The 26,012-nt window shown below is 40.0% G+C and overlaps 1 protein-coding gene across 1 annotated transcript in view; it reads right to left on the bottom strand.

Annotated features, from left to right (window-relative positions):
- The window catches only part of LOC122806703 (polyamine-transporting ATPase 13A3-like), a gene marked incomplete in the record, with an annotated part of 1,429,840 nt that overhangs the window by 280,872 nt on the left and 1,122,956 nt on the right, over positions 1-26,012 (bottom strand). The window contains 1 exon segment of the mRNA XM_044077342.1: positions 8,614-8,710. Within this exon segment, the coding sequence (XP_043933277.1) occupies positions 8,614-8,710 (97 nt within the window).

Here is a 26,012-nt window from a genome sequence, read left to right as displayed (position 1 = left end):
CATTCTTGGTGTGAAATCAAATAAATTCGGGATGAAAAAGGGTTGTAACAGTCTCCCAAGTTGTCTATTATCCTGTGTATAATTTCCATGAATATATCAAGCAGCAGTCAAGGTTTAAGAAGTTTCCAGTCTGGGAACATCAAGGCTGCATCTCTTGTCATTTGCAGTCCTCTTCTCTTAGCCACAAGCGTCTCTGGTCTAACATGCACTGAGATGGTTCACTCCCAAGTATGAAGCAGATAGGATGGAAATTAGCACCTCCTGAAAAACAGTGTATTGCTCTCTGTACGAATGAAAGCAGTTACTTCAAATGGAGGATTTAAAAGTGATTTGAGGTCTAGTTCATGAGCGAGGGAGAAGCAGATCAAGAGACTGCCCAGTGGATTGCTGCAGTCATAGCAGGAGTACAGTGAAATGACAGCCTTGTCATGAATGACGTGCTCAATTTACTGATCATCCATTTCCCCTTCTTTCACCAATGAGCACAAGCTTTGGGTAGTGACTGCTAAGATGAGATCACAGATACAAGCAGCACAAATGACCTTCCTCTGTGAATTTGTCAATCGTGTTCTCCGTGACAGAGCAAGGATCCTGGTTACCCAGGAGGACCAATCATGGAGAACAGTCTGCGTTCCTCCAAGCTGAGAGGAGTCAGACATGGGTTGGATGTGCACCTAGTGCATCCTTAGCAATTTCCTTAGGAGGTATACAAGGCATGGACACTGGGAGGAGGTCTTAATATCCAATATCTTCAAATTTTGGTCTTTTCATGTGTGCTAGCATGACTGGTTGAAGATTTGTAAATAATTGTAAATTACCCTGTGTTACATAAGCCAGCCTGACTAGCTATAATTTTGTAAATATGCTTGTCTTTTGATTATCAATCTGATTTATGCAAGATGTTTAAATGACAGTGTTCTTCTGGCTGACCAAATGTACATGTTCTTTGTAAAGAGAATTCTGAATGCAGGTTATGCCAGAGTCAGCTGACCTAGATGTGATGTCATTGTGTGTCAGGGCTGGGAGAACAGAATCTTCACTGCAGCTGTTTGTTTACTTTTCAAAGTCTGATATGAGAGGAGAATTCTCATGGCAGCTCCCTGTTACTTTTGAAAAAGATCTGATATAAAAAGCAGGTTCTGAATCAGTTCAGTTATTGTTCAGTAGTTGTCTTCCAGAGCTGTTCAGCAGTAGTAGTCCAGTTGTTTCCGAGAGAGTAGTTGTTCCAATCACCGAGGACAGCCAACAGCCTGGAGTGTGGACATAATTTCTCATCTTACCTTTCAGAAGTAAGAGTATAACCTTGCCTTGCTAAAGTATTTAGATTAGATAGGGACAGTTAATCTTCAAATAGTCAGGGAACTACAGCTAGACAGTTAAGAGTTTTTTCTAAAATCAATGTGAGATATTTCCTAAAGTATTATTTTCATATTTCTTGTGTGTGAAACTCTGATGTTTATTGCAATCAAGTTATTCAGTATTTCTATGTTTTAAATCCTTTTATTTGTTATTAAATGTTTTACTACCTCTCATTATGGCTGATTATTTAGTTAATATTTTTAATAACTTGAGTGTGTTAATACTTACTGTGATAGCATCACGGCCACTCCGAAAAGCCTTACTGCTTGGGATACACACTACCATGTGTTTCATTATCTATTTTAACCAATATAATTGAACACCCCTTTTGAAGGGTTTTGTGGTTCGTGACTGGTGGCAGCTGTTACCTTGCAATTTGGGCAAAGAAACACAGCAGGTAAATCTGGGTCAGTCTTTCCCAAGAGTGTGTGCATGTGTGAATATCAGACATTTAAGAGTGAATGTATCAGATACCTAGAACTGGGACACAGTGTTCTGCAGTGGTTAGTGTGAACACTCATTTGGGGACCTGGGGTGAAGCAGTCCAGTCCCAGGTTTTGGAACCTGTTCCCAGTGTACTCTTAGGGAAAATTGTGCATTATTATCCCTGCTTTTAGTGATGCTCCCTTATCAGAGACAGTGGTGAGGATTGAGGTTCCTTAGTTACTGCTCCAGAGTAAAGAGGGCTCATCACACAATGACACACCGTAGACATTACACCCTTCTCCTTTCTTGGGAATGCCAGGGGATCCTGCAAGGTGAGCTGGGGACTGCTGATGGATTCTGGTCACACAATCCACAGTAGAATCCCCAATGTAGAGTGCAGATCACCCCACAAGGGGAGTTGAACCATCTGATCACATCACATGCTGAAATGTGGACATGCAAGCAATGTCCACTGCATACTAATCCCTTGGATGCAGATAAATATGCACATTAAGATGATGCAGCTTAAGCAAAAAAAAAAAAAAAAAACTCTGCAAGGATGATGGCCCCACTGCTGATTCATCTGACCCTGATTCCAATAGCCCAGGGGAATGAATGAATCACTGGAATGGCCAGGAAGGAGATTTGATGGCCTGCAGAGGAACAGAGCAAATTTAGCAGTGATATGAAGGTGTACATCCACTAAAGGGTGGGTACAGGAAGAGGTGAAACATCCCCACAAAAATGTTATGATACTGTTTTTAAAGTACAAACATTCAAGATTTTATATGGTTTTCACCCCTACATTTTGTTTTTGATTTTTAATCTAACACAGCTTTTCTCTGGTAAATATTTTCCCTTCATAAAAGAGCGTGCCATATCAACAAGCAGTACAGTCTCAGTCCTTGTCAATTTCCCTGCTACTGCTGATAAAGCTTCCTGTAACCATGAGCTCTAATGTTGTACAAGGTTGTGGCCTCAATATGCAGTTGACAGAGCTTTTTGTAACTGCTATCTCCATGATGTATAAGGTTATGGCCCCAGTATCATTTGACACAGCTTCCTGCAACCACCATCTCCATGATATACACTGTTATGGCCCTAGTATGGAGCTGACAAAGCGTCCAGTAACTGCCATCTCCATGGTGTACAAGGTTATGCGCCCAGTATGCAGCTGACAGAGCTACCCACTACAACAGTCTCCATCAATGTTATGACCCGGGTGTGCAGCTGACAAGAGCTACTTGTAACCACTGTCTCCATGGTGTACAAGGTCATGACCCTGGTATGCAGCTGACAGAGCTTCCTATAACCACCATCTCCATAGCGTACAATGTTATGGCCCCAGTAGGCAGCTAACAGAGCTTCCTGTGACCAACATCTCTGCAGTGTATAAGGTTATGTCCCCAGTATGCAGCTGGCAGAAAAATGATGTTGAGGTGAAACAAAAATCTTCCAAAAAAAGCATAACATTATAGATTAACTGGGATAATCTCAACAGGCACTGCATCATGCTTTCTTGCCAATGACAGCAGTTTAAGGAGCATTAAAAAAGATCACCTAACCCCCATCAGATGATAGCCTTGATCTCTGGCTCTTAACTTGCCTCCTTCAGTGTCCTCAAACAACACTGTTCACAATAAATCAATAGACCTATGTGAGATGAGAGCTTGATGGATGCAGGATGCAGACAGGGTGAGAAAAAAAGAAAAAAAAAAAAACACCTTTTTACAGTTCGCCAGCAGACACCAAATATATGTAACTTTCAATCTTGGAACTGCTCATTTTAAGGTTTTCTATAACCTGACAGAGCTACCTGTAACCACCATCTCCACGGTGTACAAGGCAACTGACAGTTCTTTTGTCTTGGTTACAGCAGGATAAAACTATTCTTGCTATAAGAAGTTTGACATCCAGTCCTTCTGAACTCTCCACAACAAAATTGTCGCACAGTAACCACTCCTCTCTGTTCCAGGAATTAGGTCTTAAATCTCAAAAGCAGGTAAGTGGAGGAACAACTAGTTGAAAATAAAAACAAACAAAAAATACCACATTGTCACAGCATACTCTAATCCTCTAATCAAGATTACGACCCAATCACATGTACAAAAGAAGTGCATAAGAACACACCTGTACATGCAACCTAGATGATACACCATGAAAACCCAGGCATGCCAACACAACCACACTACTCATATTTGTAATGTGCAGGCAAACCTTCCCAAACCCTATATGACCATCTCCCAGACTGCATTTACCCCAAAGTAAGTGGCAATGAGAGACAGTCACACAAACACCAGTCTCACACATCAGTCATCTCTCACATCATTCTCATACTTCATGCCAAACACACAGTCTAACATTATTGTCCCAAGCAACTATAGACTACCATAAACACCTTCTGCTCTAAGACACACACACACACACACACACACACACACACACACACACACACACACACACACACACACATAGCAGTCTTCCTGATCAAACAGACACTGTCATATCCTTTGGGTGTCAACTAGTAAATCCAACAAGCCCACATTACAAATCACAACCACAGATACTTCCACAGCACAAACACTACACTTTCTGTAATACTCATACTTGTGCCAACAGACAGTACCATACGCTTGACTCACTTGCGCCACAGACATCTGCAGCATTGTTTCAATCACTCACTACAGTACAACACCATAAACACACACAGACACAAACACGTTACTACAGTACACTCAATACCTCTCTTATACATTAAGAAAAAAATCAATATACTGCAACAGTACACCTACGGCAGTTACGGTCCATAAATGCACACTCTCAATGAGTATGCATACTTGACCAGAACACATACAATATGAGTGTATATTCAGTTAGTGGACACCTATAAACTGGCTGTCAATTAGACAACTAGCAATAAGGATGACACACTATACTAGGCTCCAAACTCTGGGAAGCCCTCTGAGCTCATTGAAAGCAATGAATCATAGCTAATCTTCTGCAAAGCTCTCAATAATCATCTTAAGAAAACTGTCAAAAGCTAAAATATGACAACTATCACCACCTACTCCTGCTTCCACAATCCACTACATGTTAAATGTGATCATAGGCTACAGAAGTCAATTTGACCAGAGGCCATGTGTGCCTTGCCAATAATCACCTTCAGGCTCTACCTCCCTTTTCAATAAGGGCAAGGCCTGTAATTCCATCCAGTTATCCAAGCTATGTTTGAAGGATGACAGAGAATCACACTGCTTGACCTATAGGAGGAGCATATTCCACAGCAGTGGGTAGCACTGGGTGATGAAACTATCCCTCCAAATACTTTTATTTTCTGGTATAGATTGAGATCTCTTGTTCTAGTGTCTGACTTACTTAGAAAAAGGAGATCAAAGACAAAAAGGATCCCTGAGGGAACAGTAAGCAAAACACAGACCTCCCCTTAAGAATGTATACAACACTGACTATATGGACAAGGATTCCAGCATGTCCTTGCAGCTAGGATTTTTAAAGCCAGAAATAATTTTTGCTAGGATCCTCAACATTTTTTTCACGTTTTCTGATATACCTACCAAGATATATATCAAAGGGTGCTCTACATTCTACAATGGGTTTGACCAGGGCAGAGTATACAGGAACAACTTCCTTGGTTTAGTTGTGAGCTATAGGAGGTAACTACAGTTGCCACATGATGATCAAAGAAAGGGAGCTGTCTCCAATCACGGACTCACTTCATAGTTCAGTGTTACTGATGCAGCAGGCTGAAGTAATTTACAGTTTCCCAATGGATATATTCTTTTTTTGCCGTTTAGTTTAAGCCTTTCTTCAGTGTACTGGACGTTGAACTGCGTTAACTCATTTTGAAGACTAAGTATCTTTGTGTGACTTGACACCTACAACTACACTGAAGTCATTAGCAAACCTAGTCAGCTAGGAATGCATGACATATTCAAAGGACTGTACAAGGTATAGCAGGCATGACTTACCTTTCACAAAGCCGAACTGTTGTGGGCCGAGCCTACTCAGATTTTTGATTCTGTGATTAAAAAGGCTGGTGATGTGTGCCATGGCTTTAGAGGTAAAACTCACTAGGCTGATGGGTCTCCAGTCTTCATGGTTTGTGGTGGCTCCACACTTGTGAAGGGACATCACTACTGTTGTGTATCAGGATACAAGGACATAGCTTGTAGCTATGCTTAGTTATGGAGGGGATCTGCTACAGCCTGTTTGAAACTGTTTATAAAGCAACCTGGTATATCGCTGGGACCCAGGGAAGAAGAGATTTTGGTTTTGAGAGTTCCTTAAGGATATGAACATTGGTGATGGTGGGTGAAGATGACTCAGGAATGACTCGGGTTGGGATGATAGTTTCAAGGCAGAAGTTGGCTGTAAACTTGTTTGCCAGTATATTAGGCAATGTCACCTGGGTTTGAGTAGGAGGCACCATTATGGAAAACTTTGCAGTAGTGCTATGAATTATTTTTCTAATGCAATTGACGAAGGACTTCGGTTATTTGCCTCAGTTGCTAGCTTGAGTTCATGGCATGCTTTGCTAATCTTTATAGTTGCATTCATTTTCTTAGTGAGGTTTTTTTATATTATTATCTAAATGCTGAGTGGTCCTATCTTCATGGTAATTTGATAAGTCTCCTCCATCTGTTATATAGTTTGTTCATACCAACTGACTGCCACAGTGGTTTGGTTTTGAATCTACTATTACACTTGATTCTGGTAGGGACTGCCTGGTCAGTGCATTTGTTTAAAAGGGCATAAAGATCCTTAGTGTAGGTGGCTGCATATCCTGGGTCAACTGTAGTTTTTTGAGAGTAAATTTTAAAGACTCTGTCATATAACTGTAAACGGTTTGCCTATCTGAGTCTCTAAGGAGAGCAATGCTGGTTACCAGGGGAGTGGATATTCTAAAGGTAGACATAATCAGTAGGTGATCTGACTTAACTAATAAGGGACTGACCAAGGAAGGGAAAAAGCTGAAGCCAAGTTTGTGAGAACCAGGTCACGAATCCTCCTGCCTAGGTGGGACAGAGGACAAATTGATCAAAGGAGCTTTTGTTTACATAAACCAAAGAAGTGTTGGGCATACCCCACATTTGTAGTGTAGGTAACTTCAGTCTATGGAAGAATAACTGAAGTAATCAAGGATTAATAGGTCACTGTTTATAAGGGTGTTTTCCAAGAATACTAGGAAGTTTTCATGACTGTGTGAGGTCATGGAAGGGGATCGATAACTAGCGAATAGTTGGAAATTTGACTTCCTTCAGATGAGCTGGAATTCTGTGAGCTTACTGGGGGGTGTCTCTTTGCATCAGGCTTGAAGGGATACCTTCACTGACAACCACTGAGAATCCACCGCAGCTATCAGTGGATTTAAAGGCATGGTAGGCACAAAAAATTAAGGCACTGAGAACTGCTATCTTTACATCAGAACCACTGCTTGGCAACTAAACAAAGATGGACATGCTCCAGATGTAGAACTGCCTCCAGATCAGAAAGTTTATTGTTAAGACTCAAGGCATTGAGAAGGGCCACCCTGATGTTGTCCAAACTGGGATTCAATTTTCTTGTTAGGGTGAGATGTTCATTAGATTTACCCCATCTAAAAAATGCACCATGGGGGCAGCAAAGGTCATGGCCAGTGTGCATAAAGCTTTGAATGAGAGCCGTAAACTGCACTTTGTAAAGCAAGTTAGACTGCTGATTAGCTCACCCCAGGGCGACACAAACCGGATCTCTCTGGAATGACACCAGCTACTTAGCCATTTACTGAATCCAATTATCTTTTCCTTGAATCTAGACATCAGTGAAGGAAGGATACCATAAAGAATCAGAAACTTATCATTGTCAGAAGCTTGCATATCACATTCTAGCATATCCTTCACAGGCTTTCGTGACAGGTCATTTACTCCCACATGACCTACTATCATGCTGCAGTCATACTTGTTGATGGAGAAGGTAATGAGAGCCATTGATATGTCTGCAATGCTGGCTCCCAAGAGGCAGCTAACCATAACCCTATCCTGTCCAGCCTAGTGAGTGCAACAATAAGAATTACCTATTATGAGGATGTTCCTAGAAGCTGGTTTGCATGTGCTAAGACGTGGGAATGGTTTACTGCTGGGGACATACTGAATAGGAGCTCCATGTAGTAGGTGTATCTAGGGCTTTCACAGGTACCTACTACTAAGAGTACAGTCTTAAGTTACTCTACATCTCTTGTCTTTGAACCTCCCTAAAATAAAATCATCTTTTAATCCCTTCTATAAAGCCCATATGTACTGCACTTCCTAAACTGACTGCTCTTAAATGTCTATTTTGGCAATAAATAACAATGTAAATGTATATGAGGTACTTTGATTCTGAATGTTCTAATCTGACACATATAATGTCAATTCCATGTTTTTCATAATCTTTTCTTCTATTACTAACCGATTTTTATTTGATTTTGGTAACCTTTAAGCATGTATTTGTAGGCTGGATCTACAAAAGTCTTCTCCCATTAACCCATATAATCAAAATAAATTAAAAATAAATTAAAAATAAAATGAATGTTGCAGAGAAGCAAAAACAGTCAAGCACCAAAGTTACTGGCAGGCAGCTTCAGTCATATTACTTAACAGGATTTAAAATGGAATAAAGTTTTAAAAGCAATGGGACCCTACACGTATTAGCGATGATTTAAAGCAGTCAACCCTACTGAAAAAAACATTTTATGTAACAGGCCTATGAAAATATGATGACTGTAATCATTACTGCAGATGCACACACGCACACACACACACACTCATGCAAATGGCCAATTATGGTACTTACAGAGTAGAGAAGCAGGACACTGAGATACTGAATGAGGCTGTAAAGGGCCATGAACTTGAAGACACAGAAAGAGGTTACAAGTGCTGCTCGGCCTTCCCTGGGTACAAGCACAAAAACAAATGTTAAGTAGATCCCTACAGTCTGACACTGACACACAATAATCATGCACCCTACACATATGCAACATTTTCTGTAACAAGCCCAACTTTTTAAGCCTGCTGTTCTATGCATTTTTTTAAACTAACATTAACTAAACATAAATATTTCTTCATGGGTAAAGCTGTAGCTCTGATCTGTTAACTATGCTGCTCAGAGTATACGTGTAAAGACTGATGCAACTGTAACCTGGATGTAGAGAATGTAGCAGCAGATCATTGATAGTAACTCTCCTTGTTTTAAACCACAATGCACTGTACAACATGCATTTGTTACAGCAGAAAGTTTTCTCCTCATAGAGATTACATTACTTTCAAGAGCCAAATAAACATGATTCCTGTGGAAGACTTCTGAGTTTTTAAAGTGTGGAACCTAATGTGTGCCAACTCTTTTTGCCAAAACACTGAAAAAACATTAAGAAAGCCTAATCATGTCGACCCATGGGTGGCGGTGTTTGCTCTTCTGTAATATACTGCTTTCATTACTGCCACATAATTTCCCAACTGAAACATTAGCTGTTTTGTACAGCTTTGAGTTCCCTTTTTCATGAGAATCACAAGATAAGGATTACTGGAATGCTGACCTATGTCATTTCCACCAGTCTTCTGAAGTGTCATTGCATGAAGTTCCCAGTTCTACATTAGACATGGTGGAGCAGCATTCAGGTTTGTTGCATGATTCTGCAATACCTTACCCAGCTCTCTGCAACTTCCAACCATTTTTTTTTTATTTCAATCTCTGTACCTACTAAACTGTCACTGTTTAGATTTTTGAATTTTAGGTTTATGAATTTCAGTTGAAAGCTCTCCAGGTGTAGCATCTCTAAGCCACTGAGCACCTGAATGCTTTGGGTCCCCCCCCCCACTTGTGTGAGAAAGGAATCACACACACACACACACACACACACACACACACACACACACACACACACACACACACACACACACACACACACACACACACACACACACACACCTGTCGCTGAATTTGCATGTCTCTGTTTATGTATACAGACGTGCACATGCCTGTCTGTGGGGTATGTTGCTGGATATATACACATATACATACATACAGTCATACACCGGCATACAGGGGGTATTTTCACTAATGTGACAGTACAGCTGCTTCTAATAGCATTTGTGTCACTGTCATTTTATTGCTAATTTTACAAATATTTTTTTTTTTTAATTTGTCAGATGCCACTGGAAAAGAGTATTAAAAGTGTCACTCATACTACAGTAACTACACACCCATACATACAGAATGCTACAGTCTATGCTCTCTGCCCTACAAGCCAGTATATCGGGCACTGAGAAGGTTGTTAACAATCACTACACATCAACCACCACCCAGAACTGCACTACACAGACCCACATATGTTGAGGTTCTCAACAAAAACAAAAACAAACCCAAACAAAGGAGACCTCAGAGGCAAAATCACCAGAGAAAGTACAGTTGTGTACACTTACCATAAATATAGATGTTTGAATGTATTCACTGTTGCAGTCATCATATTTGGGTTATCTGCTTGTAGTAGCCCTCAGTCGGCCTGATTAATGAAGTCTTAGGTCCTGCGTCAGTCAGGGGTATAAAACATGCAGCAGATGCCATTACATCAGTTTTTCTTGCCCCAGATGTCAGGTGCCCCCTAGTGGGAAGCAATTAAATATATATATATATATATATATATATATATATATATATATATATATATATATATATATATAGATATATAGATATATAGATATATATATATAGATATATATATATATATAGATATATAGATATATATATAGATATATATATATATATATATATATATATATATATATATAGACACACACAAGGTTATACCTCCAACAAAAAAACAAATCCACCAAAAAGCTTTTAAGCATAGTAAAGGAGAGTAGAGATATAGCTAAAAGAAGTCAGCGGGATGGAGGGAGGGTAACCAGGACTGCAACAGTGAATACACACCAACATCTACATTTATGGTAAGTGCACACAACTGTACTATATTCTTCATGCTTCACTGTTGCAGTCATCACATTTGGGTAGATTCCCAAAGCCAAGGATGGAAGGAGGAATTTAGATAGCATTAGGACCACCTCTAAGGCCCTGCAAGACTGCAGTGGCAAAGCCAGCTCTGGATTTAGAGAAAATTGGCAAATGGTAATGCTTGGTGAAAGTATGTACAGAACTCTAGGTAGCAGCTTCCAGGATGTCTCTGGTAGGGACGCCTCTGAGAAAGGCTGTAGAGGTAGATGCAGCCCTGGTTGAGTGTGGTCTGATCCCCTGTTGGATAGATTTTCCATGGTGCTTATAGCAGAAATGAATGCAATGGCCTATCTATTTAGAAATGGTTTGCTCTGAAATAGCCTTCCCCTCTGTCCCTGCAGCAAATACCACCAGCAGTTGTTCAGATTTCCTTTGAGGTTTAGTCCTGTCCAAGTAGAATCTAAGTTATATGTGCACATCTAAGGAGTGCAGTATCTGTTCCCCTTTGTTCTGTGGATTAGGTAAGAAGGTTGGCAAATGAATGGACTCATTAAGAGCCACACTGGATACCACCTTTGGCATAAAGGAGGGATTGGTTCTGAGGGACACCCTGTCCGTATGAAAGATGATGAAAGGCTCCACTGCCATAAGGGCCTGTAATTCAGATACCCTTCTTGCTGAAGTGATTGCTAAAAGGAAAGCTGTTTTCCAAGAAAGGGATTTTAAATCTGCAGTAGCAGCTGGCTCGAAAGGAGGATGAGTGAGTTTCTCCAATACAAAGTTAAGGTCCCAGGCTGGAGTTGGAGCTCTCCTGGGCGGTGTTAAATTTTTGGCCCCTCTGAGGAACTGCTTGAGCAGTGGATGAGAGAAGAGGGGAGGTTCTGTGTTATAATGAGCTGAAATGGCTGAGGTGTGAATTTTGATGGAGGAAAAAGAAAGGCCCTTGTGGAGCATCTCAGTTAAGTATTGTAAAATCTGAGGTAAATTGGGCGCTGCTGTGCTCATCCCTTGAGATCGATTCCAGGCACAGAATCTTTTACATTTTTCAGCATAAGATTTTCTAGTACTGGGCCTCCTTGCCTCTAAAATGATATCCATCACTGGTTTACTGAGGAATGGTAAAGGAGAGATTAGGTAATTAGCCAGGCTGCTAGGTTCAGTGTTTGAAACTGAGGGTGCAGAATCTGGTTCTCCTGCTGAGACAACAGGGTAGGGGTCTAAGGCAGGTGCCATGGGACCAACAGTGACACACTGCACAAGATGGGGTACCAGTGTTGGCGTGGCCAGTCTGGTGCAATCAAAATCGTCCTTGGTTTGTCCTGTTTGATCTTTAGTAGTACTTTGGAGAGCAGAGGCAGAGGGGGGAAGGCACGGACTGATAGTTTTTTTCCACCAGAAGGACAGAACATCCACTTTCCAAGCTTGTTTGTGGGGAGTCCTTGTGCAAAATTTGTCCAACTGATAGTTCTGGGGAGAGGCAAACAGGTCTATACCTGGGCTCACTCATTTGTTTGTCAACATATTGAAAATCTTTTGTTCCAGTTTCCACTTGTGTGGGTCCATGAAGTTTCTGCTTTGTCCGTCTGCCAGTGTATTTAGTTTTCCTGGCAGGAATTGAGCTTGCAGATGCACTTGGTAGCTCAAGGCTGTGTTCCACAATGCCATGGCTAGTCTGCAGAGGGGGTAAGAATGGGTACCCCCCCTGCTTGTTTATGTACCACATAACAGTGGTGTTGTCCATCTTTAACATTAATTGTCCTGGAAGAATGTGGTCCTTGAAGGCTGTCAGAGCCTTCTGTACAGCTAACATTTCTTTTTGATTGATATGCAGGTGCATTTGACTTGGGTTCCATTTGCCCTGAATGCACTTTCCTGCCAGGTGAGCCCCCCATGCATAGTCTGATGCGTCTGTTGGTAGGGTTTGGGCGGCAGGGGGTAGCGTGAATGGTAGTCCCTTGTTTTGGTGGCAGGCCTCTGCCCACCAAAGGAACTCTAGGCGTAGGCAAGGTATGACAGGAATCATTGCTTCTAGATCCTGAGAATGTTGACACCATAGGCTTTTTAGATACCATTGTAGTTTCCTCATATGCAGCCTTGCATATGGAATTAGAAAAATTCAGGAGGCCATGAACCCTAAGGCTTGCAGTCTTAGGCTTGCAGATAGCAGGGTTTTTGTGGCCACTAATTTGAAGTAGGTTGTCAAATAAATTTGTTTCTCTGGCATGAGGAAAGCCATCTGGGAAGTTGTATTCAAGCTTGCTCCCAGGAATATAATTTGTTGACAGGGTACCAGGTGTGATTTCTTTTCGTTTATGGTGTACCCCAGACAAGTTAGCACCCTTTGTACAAAGGCCAGATGATTCAAAAGTATGTCCTGGCTTTCTGCCTGAATTAGACAATCGTCCAGGTATGGGTATATTTGAATATTTCTTTGCCTGCAAAATGCAATGACTGGAGCTAGGCACTTTGTGAATACCCTGGGCGCAGTAGATAAGCCAAAGGGCAGTGCAGAGAACTGACAGTGCATGTAGCCTGCATTGAAGCGTAGGTATCTTCTGCAAGATTCCCTGATTGGGATGTGCAGGTATGCTTCCTTTAAATCTAGTGTTGCCAACCAGGCATCTTTGCCTAGCATAGGAAGCAACTGTGAAGACTCAGCATCTTGAATGGTGGAATCCCCAAAAAGGTGTTTAGAGTAGACAGGTCCAGGATAGGATATCATGAATCGTCTTTTCTCAGTACTAGAAAGTCACAAGTAGAAACCTTGTCCCTTTTCCTCTTCTGGTACCAAATGAATAGCCCCTATGCTTAAGAGAGAGTACTTGCTTTTGGGCCTCTGCCCACTGATTTGGGGGTAGATCTGGCCAACCGCTTGGGGTTGGTAACATGTGGAAGTGAAATTTGTATCCTTGGGACACTATATTTAAAACCCATTTGTCCTGGGTAATGAGTTCTCAGTTCTTTGCATGCAAGAGCAATCTTTCCCCCCAAAGGGGCAGTCAGTTGAGAAGTGCTTGGAAGTTTTAAAAATATGTCATTGAGACAGTTTACCATAGGGGGAGTTTTATTACTCCCGGATTTGAAAGTGGGGGCCCCCACTGCTTAGTCCTGTGCGTACCATGGGACTGAAGCTTGGGTGCTCTGCTGGATCTGGTTTTGGACTGAGAAGGTCTGGAAGAGGCAGGAAAGGAACAATTCTTAGAAGGCCAATGCCTACTAAATCTTGGAGGTTGTACTTGTAAGAAATCTTTAACAGTTTGCATAATTTAGCTTTTTCCTACATCTTTTTAAGAACTTCTTCTGCCTTATTGCCAAACAGGCAGTTCTGATTTAAGGGAGCATCCAGTAATTTAGCTTTAACATGGTCTGGCAAGGATTGCTCCTTAAGCCAAGCATGCCTTCTAAGTACAGACCCAGTGACAGCAGCCCTGCAAGATGCCTATAGTGAATCAAAATCACATTGCAAAGTATATTTTCCAACTTTTTCAGCAGAATGCAATAAATCCTGTAAATCCTTATTGTCAGCACAATCAGGAATCAACATCATTTTCTGTTTAAGCAATCCAATAATATGCTGCTGATATGGCCAAAGTTGCAGAAGTGTATACCTTCTTATCCCATCTATCCAGCGCCCTGGAGTCTCTATCAGAAGGAGTAGGATTTTTGGCAGTAGTAGCTTTAATGCCCTTGGGTCCCTGTGAAATGGTCTCTGGATCCACAGTAGGATTTTTGAAAAGGAACTTGTGAGAGTCAGGAACCCTGTAATATCTATAAGGTTTTCTGGGAGCAGGAGGTAAAGAATCAGGGGCCAAGCTAGATTCCGAAAAAGCATCATCAACAATGTCTAGTACAGGACGCATGGCTAAAGGCCTGTGCTGGGGCAGGAGTAAGAAATCCCTACGCCTCTTTTTAGAATCAGAGATATCCTGACTTTCCTAATGAAAATGCTCCCTGAGAGTATGCAAAGTTTCACCAAAAGAGAAATCCTCTGGGGGGGTGGGGGGGGGGTGGGCGCAGAGGGAATACAGTCCTCAGCATCAGAATCCTCATAGGTAGATAAGGGTAAATCCTGATCATCAGAGGAAACAGAAATTTCAGAATCCTGGTCAGAAGTATCATAAGCAAACTCAGTCCTAGGTCTCTTAGAGGGAGAAAGTTGGCTTCCCCTGATTAAAATAATAAGGTCTTCAGCCATTCTTATCATTTGTTTTTTTAGGCACAGAGGCCTGACCATGTGGTCTGAGCATCAGTTTTCTAGGCATGGTTTGAGTTTTAGGCCTTGAAGAAGAAGATGGTGTCAGTTTAATAGGCAAGTCAGTAGGCCTGAATACACCCTCAGAAGCCGGTGTCTGCACAGAGGCTCCGGACCCATCCAAGGTAGAGACATCCGCAGGTTCCACAGTTGAAGCATCTCGCAGCATACTGGACTCCGAATGGGTCTCAGTAGAGGCCTGCGAATCTGAAGAAGTGGGTATCAGGGGCTGCGAAAGTGCCTCACTGAGTATCGGCGAACTGGCGACTGGCTTAGGAGAAGCATGGTCGGCAGCTTTGGACCTAGACGGCCTGTCTCTGTCTTTATCTTTGCGTTTTTTCAGAATGTCGGTAGTCTGATGACTTACAGAAGACATATCAGGATAATTGAACCAAGCACCGGATTATTTAGAAGCGAAAATATACCGAAAGGTAGTTTGTGGTTTAAATAAGGCACAAAACCGACAGCGAGGTACATCGTGCTCAGGGCCTAGGCAAGGAATACAGTACAAAGGAAAATCTTTATGAGGTATGTGCTTTCCACAAGAAATGCAATTATTTACTTTTACTGACATCGGTTTAGAGCAAGAAAAAGTTTCCCCACTGGGGTACTTAGTTGAAGACTTTGGTTCTGAAACTTGAAAATGAAAATTTCAGGCGTCGGACACCTGGCACTTGCAATCTGCTTCTGCTTCCACTGCACGGCAAGAAAGACTGATGTAATGGCATCGGCTGCATGTTTTATACCCCTGACGACCTGACGTCTCAGAAAAGACAGCAAACATCGCAGGACCCAAGACTTTGTTAATCAGGCCGACTGAGGGCTACTGCAAGCAGATAACCCAAATGTGATGACTGCAACAGTAAAACACGAAGAACATCTGCACAACCCTCCACACCACAGAACATGTGTACTACACACACCAGTATCTTGCAACGACTAAGGCCTAACCATAAACCCAACATATCAGTTATAGGATACTCCATTCTGAGACACACAGATGTGCCTGTAGCAAGGCTGCATAAGGATAAAGTCACAGTTAATTGTTTGTCAGGTGCCGGAATGCGCCATATCACACACGCACTCTGAACGGTAGCTAGTGTTCTGATTCTGTCATAGTCCATGTTGGTGTGAACAACTTGAGACGTACCTCCCTGGACTATGTGAAGAGAGAAATGATTTATCTTGCTGAATATGGGTCTCAGGCAGGTATGTCTGTAGACTTAAGCAGTATTCGACTGTCACCCATAATGATACCTCAATACCAACAGAAAATGATTGACTTTAGCAAATGACTTAGTTTCTGGTGTCATTCCAGGGTGATCGAGCACCTAACAGCCTGGGAATAAATGATGGAGAGACCACGACGTTTTGCTAGGCTAGGCCTACATCTGTCTGACTTGTGCTTCATGCCTCTGCCTAAGACCCTTGCCTCCCACATATTCCATGTTTGGGAAAAGTCATGAGGTCCATACTACCAAAATAAACATTTCAACAAAACGCAAATTAAAGTTCATGCTGCTAAACGCTAGGAGCCTAAACATGAAACAGAACTCATTGCAAGCATTCTTAACCCTGGAAGGTGTGAACATATGTGCAGTCACATAAACCTGGTTCAAAGGGGCATATAGCCCCCCAGCCTTAACTGGTTACTCATCATATCATACATTCAGACCCCCAACTCTGGGCAGCCGACACAACGGATGTGGAGTTTCAATATATATGAAAGACACACACCTCCAGGCTGGTCAAACACTATGACGCACAGGAGACACTCCAAGGGCAGTTAACCATTGACAATATCCCAATTCAAAGTATTGCCAGCTACAGACCCCCATATTTGACTCAAGATGCCCACTCCACCTATCTGGACCTCTTCCTATCTATCAAGATTCAACCCTTTACGCAGATCCTGGGTGACTATTTACTCAAACATATATTGGAAAAACTACTCATGCCAAAACACAAACGCCCTGAGGACAAAGAGTTCATACATCCCTTTATTCTTCACATATAAGGCCAATTATTCAGTACACGGCCAACTTCGGCATGTACCTCACAAAGCACGTGCAGCACCTGGAGACACCACAGTGGTTCCTCATCTACAGTCCATGGCCACGAACATGTACCCTACAGGCACAGGCTAAAAGCCATTTCCCCTCTACTGGACCCCATATTGTTTTGAATATTCTTCAGAAGTTCAGACCCAAACAGAGAGGCTGTGGCTGACTAAGTTTGTTGATGCCTGAAAATTAGCTACAATCACTGAATCCACAAACAATGTCAGTATACTTCCAGAGAGACTTACACCAATCAGTGATTGATGCCAAAGTCAATAATCAAACTCACGGTTACAAAATGCATGATCATCCCCTTTGGTAAAACTGATATCCATGCAGACTCCCATATACATAATACCATAAGTAACAACTCAGCAGTGAGAGACTTGGGAACACAACTTGACAGTAGGCTAAACTTTGACCACTATGCATGGTATCTACTGTGTAAAGGAAGTCACTCTATGTCTCACACCTCATTTGCAAAGGCATTGCCTCTAGAGTGAAAGATGTCATACCTCCCTTGTACTCCACCCTCACCAGGCCAATAGCCAAGTACAATGCTCCCTTTGGTATGTACCTTGCCTGGCACTTGTAGCGACTAGAGAGACCTCAGAGATTTCTAACCCACAAAATTACTGGGTCTCCACCACAAGTCATACATTAACAGACTGAGGCCACAGTCACTGTACTCCTTAGTGTACACAGTACTTACTGGAGATTTGTGCATGGCCTACAGACCAATCTCAGATACAAACCTAATGGAAATGCTGCATATCCACAACTCAAATGGGATAAGGCTCACTTGCTCCCGGCACCTAAACCTGGCTTGCGACACAAATATGACCTGCTGTAAAGCCAGATATGTGTCTTAGAAGTTGTCACTCCTCTAGAATAGGCTATTTATTAATATCATACAGTTCACCTCTCTCACAATATTTAGGTGTAGGCTGGATTAATGAATGGGAAAACTTAAGTAACTTGACAGGGATTTCACCTCTGACCCTCCGAGATATGGGCAGTCAATGCTAACTAAGAACTTGAGTTTATGCTATATCCTTTACATTGTGTTTGTCTAGTATTACACTGGGTACACATGTCTAGGCTTAAAAAGGTCTTTGGGTCAGCAGCCTAGTAACCACCTATGAACCTATCAAGTAACAAGAGTATTCTTGCCTTGAGTCATCTACATTTTTAGCAATGATAATATTACTTGTGTGTTGGCACACTCTCAGACTGCACTGCATGTTTTCCAGGGTAAGTATTGCCATATCCCTAACAATTTTGGGGGCAGAGGTACATTAGAGCAAGCAAGCACAGCCATACGTCATATGACCCATACAAGCTCCGCAAGGAAGAGCAAACCTGCCTGATGAACAACTGGCATTAAGAGGCTTTACAATAAGAGATAGAATGTGCTCTTAAGTGCAAGAGTGGGCAAGCCATACTAAAATGGATACACAACTTTATCAGCTTAAACCATCTAATAAGACTTCTTGTGAAGTCCTCCAGAGCAAATTATGAGTACAAATTCGCTTCCTCAACAAAGGACAACCACAAGGCATTGAGTAGTTACAGCTGGAACCTAAAAGGAAAGGCACAGATTAGTGCGGAACTGGTAGTTAAGTTAACACATATACTGAGCCTGTGGACATAGGTAAGCAGTTGGCTTACAGCTTCTATGAAAACTTCACTCCCCTGTCCACACCACACATACCTCATGACAACCCTACCAAGTGTCCCCTACCTTGTATCTCTACAGAGCAGGTCATAAATGCCATCTTTAAGGCCAACAACACAGCATTTGTGGGACCTGAGAACAAGGTAGTGCTTCCTCTGACCGTGAAAACTATAGACCCATTAGCCTGACTAGCTTTCTTTGCAAGGGCATGGATCTTATAAGCCAAGAAATAGTTCCTCTCCAAACATTTGAACCTACTCAGTTTGGATTTGTGATCTGGGAGATCATGCCTGAATAATCAGGTATAGTTTGAGATAGTGTGCAAGGTGCTGGACAAAGGGAAATCCAGACATACAACCTAGCTGGACTTATCCAAGGTGTCATACACTATCCCCTACTCAGGCATCATTGACAAACTCACCCAAGTAGGTATCAACCCCTATATCATTAGCTGGGTCGCTAACTAGCTCAGCGATGGAACTTGTATAGTCCAAATTGAGAAATCCACCTCCAACAACAGACCTGCAAGTGACTGGGACTTTAGTCCATCCTGTGTAAGGCACATGCTGGAGTCACTTGATCTTATTAGTTAGAAACCTCTGAGATCTCTCCAATTGCTGTAAGTGCTTTGTACGGTACCTCTGCGATCTCTCCAATTGCTGTAAGTGCTTTGTATGGTACATGTCAATAGTCAATTATGGACCTGATTTGTGGCAAGTATAGAGGGGTTATAACCTCCTTTGCTATACAGGTGATGTCTTTGCTAATCAAGAGTGTTACTTAGAAAGCCTTAGTTACCACAGTACACACATGGTGGTCAGAGTACAGGGCGCAGTGTACGTTTGATCCCAGATCTCTTGCACCTTCGTAGGTACATAGGATGGTGGTGTTAATTATCACTCAGAAAACGAGTACTCCAATTTTAAGTGGCTTGCCTGTACTAAATAGCACTAGTACTGTAGTTAGGCCATGACAGACCTTTACCCCACCACCAAGAACTTTCGACTTCACAGTCACACTAAGTCTTGAAAGATAAAAAGTTTATAGTAAGCATACTAAACATCATGGAGTACTCATTTCACACTTAACACTGCATGTGATTGTGCTTTATCTCTGAGTAGTCTCCACCACCTTCTGGCAGTGAAAGAACTACTCTTGTGCCATTTGTGGACGGCCTATTACAATCTCCTACTTTTGGAGCATATATTCATAACACCTGGCACCAGAAAGAGTTACTTGCACTACCGACCTACTGGGGCATCTCATTTTGCTACAAAAGAGTCGCATACATGCATCTATATGCTATTTCTAATAGAATCTGTGATGAAATCTGGGTTGCTATGCCATAAGGATTCAAAAAAGTTTAAGTGACGTGTTAGATTTTCTTGTTAAACCTTGCTAGTCTAAAGCAAAGACTTCATGTAATACACAAAACACTAATTATGGTCATTGTTTTTAAGTAGATTACATATGTGAAATGATGCGTTATCTTGTGACCAACAGCTTGACTGTCATTCAAGTCAGCACTCCTGCAGTGCTACAGTGTGCAAGACTGTTATCTGCTACTGCTGAGCTATTGCTTACATCTTTCACTTAAAAAAACAAACAAACAAAAAAAAAAAGAACAATTTTGCCCTTTTCTCCTTTTCAAAGCTGACAGTCCTCCTCATACATATCCATGGTAAATATTACCAAACTAGTAAGACGTTATTTGTGCACGTTTTTTTTCTGAATGAATTAAATGAGTGACACCTACAGAGTGAAATCCTTGTAAGATTATGCTCAACAAGATATTAAGGTTGAATGTAACTTTGCTACAAATATGCAACATAAATAAGGAATGAGATAAAGCTTGCTTAAATGCAGAAACAGAGTTTAGTAATATGTGATTAGCATCCATACTAAATGACCTTGGCTTAAAAAAATAAGGAACTTGCTTATGAGTATATTACACACACATCAAGAAAGCTGACTTCTTACAGACATGACAAGAATGTAATTTGCTTTCTTTAAAGAACTGACAACAGGACATGTTTTTCTAAGAAAGTTTAAAAATATGCTTTTCTAATCCACAAGGCGTTTCCTTGAAGACAGTTTACTTATCAGCATTTGCACAAGAACAGATGTGTCAGCATTTGCTTCATCAAGGCAGTATCTTTCCAAAACCAAGAGGGTGTGTGTTTAACTAAAAAAAATATATAAAGTCTGTATTAAATCCAGTTATGTTAGGGGTATGGTAGGGACACATTTTGTCCTGAGGTAAATGTTATATCTCTCACATCATCTGTACTATATGAGAAGTAAATTAGAACATTTTCTGAAGCTGTAACAGAAGTACGTGTGGTTTATTATAAAAGTTATTGGTTACTGTTCTTAAAGACAGGTGCTGCAAAGTATATTCTCTCATCAGTGTATATTCTGCAAGTTTCTGTATGCAACAGACTGTGAATGCAACTATAACCAGACTTTGATTCCAGCCAGCAAGACTGAGTGTCTTAAGAAGACTTCAAATCCATCACAGTAAGCATCAGAGTAACAGCACAGTGTTTGGAAAATTAAAATTAATTTTTCAATGGCAAGCCTACCTGCATTTGAACCTAAAATCTGCATTCGAACACAGAGAGAGTGGTGGTAAGCCCTGCAGAGGGTTACTTCAGTCAAATTGCAGTAACTAACATTTGTACGTATGTCTCACTCTTAAACAGAAATACTCCAGTTCATGCAGCTTGCAGCAGCACAGTTTTTTTCAGACGTCTGATTGAGCCTGACGTCCGGGACAGTTGCAGTGCCATAAATTCTCCAAGAAAAGGTAGACATCTACTTACAGAGCAGTCCGCTGCCTGTTGTGCTTCACCAGCTTCTCGAGTGACTTTGAAAAATTTCCAGTCATTTGCAATAACAGCCTGATTACCTGTTTTCTTGCTAACTGGTAAGACTTTTTTTTTACGTCACATTTTTTAGTGTAGATGCTATTAGACAGTTTGGATATTAGACAGTTTGCATATTATTAGACAGTTTGGATGTTATTAGACAATATGGATATTTTCATACATAATTCAAGCAAATGTAAAAAATTGCAATGTTGGTATACAGAGCACATTAGTAAATGTGAAACACTAGGGCAGGTTGATAGTAAGGCATTATGCAAACGTATTACAATATTTGACTGGTATCTCAAAGAAAACCATGTGAGGTATGACAAATGTTTATTGTGTGATTCAGATGTTAAACAGTTATGTCCTGTCACATGTGAAAGGTTAATCTCAGAGTTACAACATGAGTCAAATCAGTTACTGACAAGACCTCTAGTATATTTTGTTACAAAAGAATGTAATAAACTTCTAAGAGACAGACACAATGAATTCAGGAAGTTTAGACAAGTTATACAAACATTTTTTCAAAAGTGCACAGGAGTTTCAGATTCAGCAGAACAAGTTCATGAGACACATCAGGCAGACCATGAGGAGACTCTTGAACAACATTTACAAGATGAAGAAAATAGATTAGCTAAACTGACAGAGACTGACTTCCTACATACATTGGGAAAGAGCAGGAAACTACAGCTGATCTTTACAAAAGAGATATATTTTAAAATATGTTTGTGTTTTGAAAAGGGTTAAGCTTACATGGTAGGATGGTAAAATACAAATAATTCTCAAATGTTTAAAACTTCCATTCAATTAAAGCAAGATATTTATCAGTACTACAGTAAAGTAGAGCATATGACTACCATTCTCATAACATAGTCATAAGGTAAACAAAACAGTTCTAGTGTATAAAAATTAAATAAAAATAGTTAATAAGAGTAAAGATTTAAAGTCACAAGACTGACATGTTTGTATAAAGATTTAGTCACAAGACTGACATGCATGTATTTTCTTTTTATACAATGCACAAGAATAACAGGCAGATAACAGCAAATACAAATAATGTAAATATAAACATGTGTTTGTTAAGCTAATATCTATTTATTTTTTACAATTTTTTTATAATTGTATAGTGACACCACACCAAACAGTTAAAGTTCTGACTTTTAAAAAGAAATAAAATCACAGATGGAATTAGTCAAACAGTCTTTGTAAAATGAATGACAGACCAGTTAAATAAAAAAAATACTGAAATCAAAAGTTAAAAAATATGTAAGCTAATTGTAAAATAATGTTTAGTTTGCATAGTTATGTAAATCACAAATATAATACAAAGTGTTTTTTAACTGCATTTTACTAACAGATGATTAAAGAAAAAAATGCTAAAATGATTAACTGAAATAGGAGCTCAGACCTTCCTAGACTGGATGAATAGTTACAGGAAATGTTGAACAGATAAGATAAGAAACAAGACTGATTGCCAGACAAGTGGCTTGAGTTTTTCTAAAAACTTAGTTATTAAAACATAATTGTTAAAATGTTCACATGCAACACTATTTGGTAATTATAATAAAACATCACAAGTGTGCATATATGTCACTGATAAAAAAAACTCAGTTAAATCAAGTATAGCCAACAGATGGGTTATAATATACATACAGTTTAAATCAATTATACAGGAGTGCACAAATAACTACTATTAGAAGTAGACAGCAAAGGCAACAGAAAAGATGATCAAATCAGACAAAGGTCTATAGTTTAATAACCTAATAAAGCAAATGTATAACCAAAGTGTTGGGCTGACATACATTATAAAGCAAATAAACAATACTGCAGTACTACAGGGGGAGGGGTACTTTATCAGTTTTACACTGGCTGTGTGAGCAGTATCGCAAAAGGGTATAAAATAAAGCTACAGGAAGAAATAATATCTCATTCCTTCTTGACAATACTCTTTTAGGGGGGAGGGGAAAACATTAGAAATATTGGTAAACAGATTAAACCTGAAAGGACAAGATATTTTACAAGTTGCTAATAGCTATCATTCTAGTTATTATTGTATTGTTTAATATTAAATTGTATTTACAACCTGTTAAACTGCAAAGCTACACAAGCTATACAAGAAAAAGTAAAGATATGTAACAAATTGAACAAGAATGGTCACTAATTTTAATATGTTTTTGGCAAGACAATGTTGGTATACAAAAAGCATAGTTGCCTCTGGTGACAATTGCACTAGATACTTCTAAAGAGACCTAAGAATTTTCCAAGATTTTGCTTGATGTTAATGTTACTAAATTTGTAGATTGGACTATGTACACATATAAAATAATTCAGTACAAATTAAATTAATGTCTAGTAATGAATATGTGTGAAAAAACCTGTTTAAAAATATTGGGTCCAGGACAGCTACTAGATTGAAATGCATGAATAGCAAACAGTCTGTGTAAATACATACTGTACAGGATACATTATAACAAGTTCAAAAGTAATTTGTCAAGTTGTAATATTATCACTGATTTTAAGTTGGAATCTTATTAGTTAGTTAAAGGAAAATTAAACATTGTATTCATACATCTAATGGACTAATACAAATATTTATCTAATCCCAGTTCAGTATTTTCTATTCACTTCACTGTCAACCAAGATGTTAATGGGCAGTTCACAGACATGACCACAATGTTATGGTTAAAATGACATTGACACTGTATATTTTCAGCAGTGTATAAATGCAGTAGCACATAGTTTTTGAAAAGTAAAGAGTTAATTCAACAGTTGCCAAGAGTTAATGAAAGTTTTCTAAGTCATAAATGAAATTCTGTGATTGCAAAAAATAAAACTAAAGCAGACACAGCCCATAACTGTTGAAATATTTTCAGAAAATGTTCTGTAAAAGAAAAAGTTGTTAAATATATTCAGTTTTAGTAGTAATACTTAATATCATTGTATTAACTATGTAAAATTGCATTTTGACTTGTGCTTCTTAATGTGTTTTCTATAAAAAATAAAAAGAGAGAATTGTAAGATTATACTCGACAAGATATTAAGGTTGAATGTAACTTTGCTACAACAGATGCCTTACGCAGAACGTCTCAAAAACTCCAGCTTTACTCCATCGCATATCGCCTACTCAGAGGCGATCTCTGCCTAACATACAAAGCTATGTCAACCCAGAACTGTTGGACATGCTCCACTTAAAGAAATCCCAAATCCCTCTGAGCTACACGCTCTAGGGACCTAAACCTTGTCACCACAACAAACAGAACATGTTGGAGGGATAGATTCCTGTCCCAGAGACTTCCCATACTCTGGAACAGACTACCTATCTATGTCAAACAGAGTTCCTCATTAGCCCTCTTCAAGAAAAATCTTGATGATTGGATGGGTAATAGGAAATTCACCCCGGGGATCACTTCTGTGATTCTACTTGACAGGGGCACAGGAAAATAATTTTCTTGGATGGCGAAAGCCAGGGTACCTTTTTGGCTAGGCTTGTATAGGCCCTAGGGCCAATAGCCTAGTACCTACCTATGAACCTATATGCAACATAAATAAGGAATAAGATAAAGCTTGCTTAAATGCAGAAACAGAGTTTAGTAATATGTGATTAGCATCCATACTAAATGACCTTGGCTTAAAAAAAATAAGGAACTTGCTTATGAGTATATTACACACACATCAAGAAAGCTGACTTCTTACAAACATGACAAGAATGTAATTTGCTTTCTTTAAAGAACTGACAACAGGACTTGTTTTTCTAAGAAAGTTTACAAATATGCTTTTCTAATCCACAAGGCGTTTCCTTGAAGACAGTTTACTTATCAGCATTTGCACAAGAACAGATGTGTCAGCATTTGCGTCATCAAGGCAGTATCTTTCCAAAACCAAGAGGGTGTGTGTTTAACTAAAAAAAATATATAAAGTCCGTATTAAATCCAGTTATGTTAGGGGTATGGTAGGGACACATTTAGTGCCGAGGTAAATGTCATATCTATCACATCATCTATACTATATGAGAAGTAAAGTAGAACATTTTCTGAAGCTGTAACAGAAGTACGTGTGGTTTATTATACAAGTTATTGGTTACTGTTCTTAAAGACAGGTGCTGCAAAGTATATTCTCTCATCAGTATATATTCTGCAAGTTTCTGTATGCAACAGACTGTGAATGCATCTATAACCAGACTTTGATTCCAGCCAGCAAGACGGACTGTCTTAAGAAGACTTCAAATCCATCACAGTAAGCATCAGAGTAACAGCACAGTGCTTTAGCACCTTAAAATTAATTTTTCAATCGTAAATACATATTTATCAAACCTTCGTTCAGCAAAACAAAGTGGCGGTCAGTATGAGCCTCATAACTCTTACCCCTAAGCGTAACAAGACCAG

This window comes from Protopterus annectens, chromosome 7.part0, assembly GCF_019279795.1.
Source record: "Protopterus annectens isolate FY-2018-M chromosome 7.part0, PAN1.0, whole genome shotgun sequence".
Lineage (NCBI taxonomy): Eukaryota > Metazoa > Chordata > Ceratodontiformes > Protopteridae > Protopterus > Protopterus annectens.
Note: the sequence above shows the minus strand (reverse complement) of the source record. Positions and strands in the feature narration are given on the sequence as shown.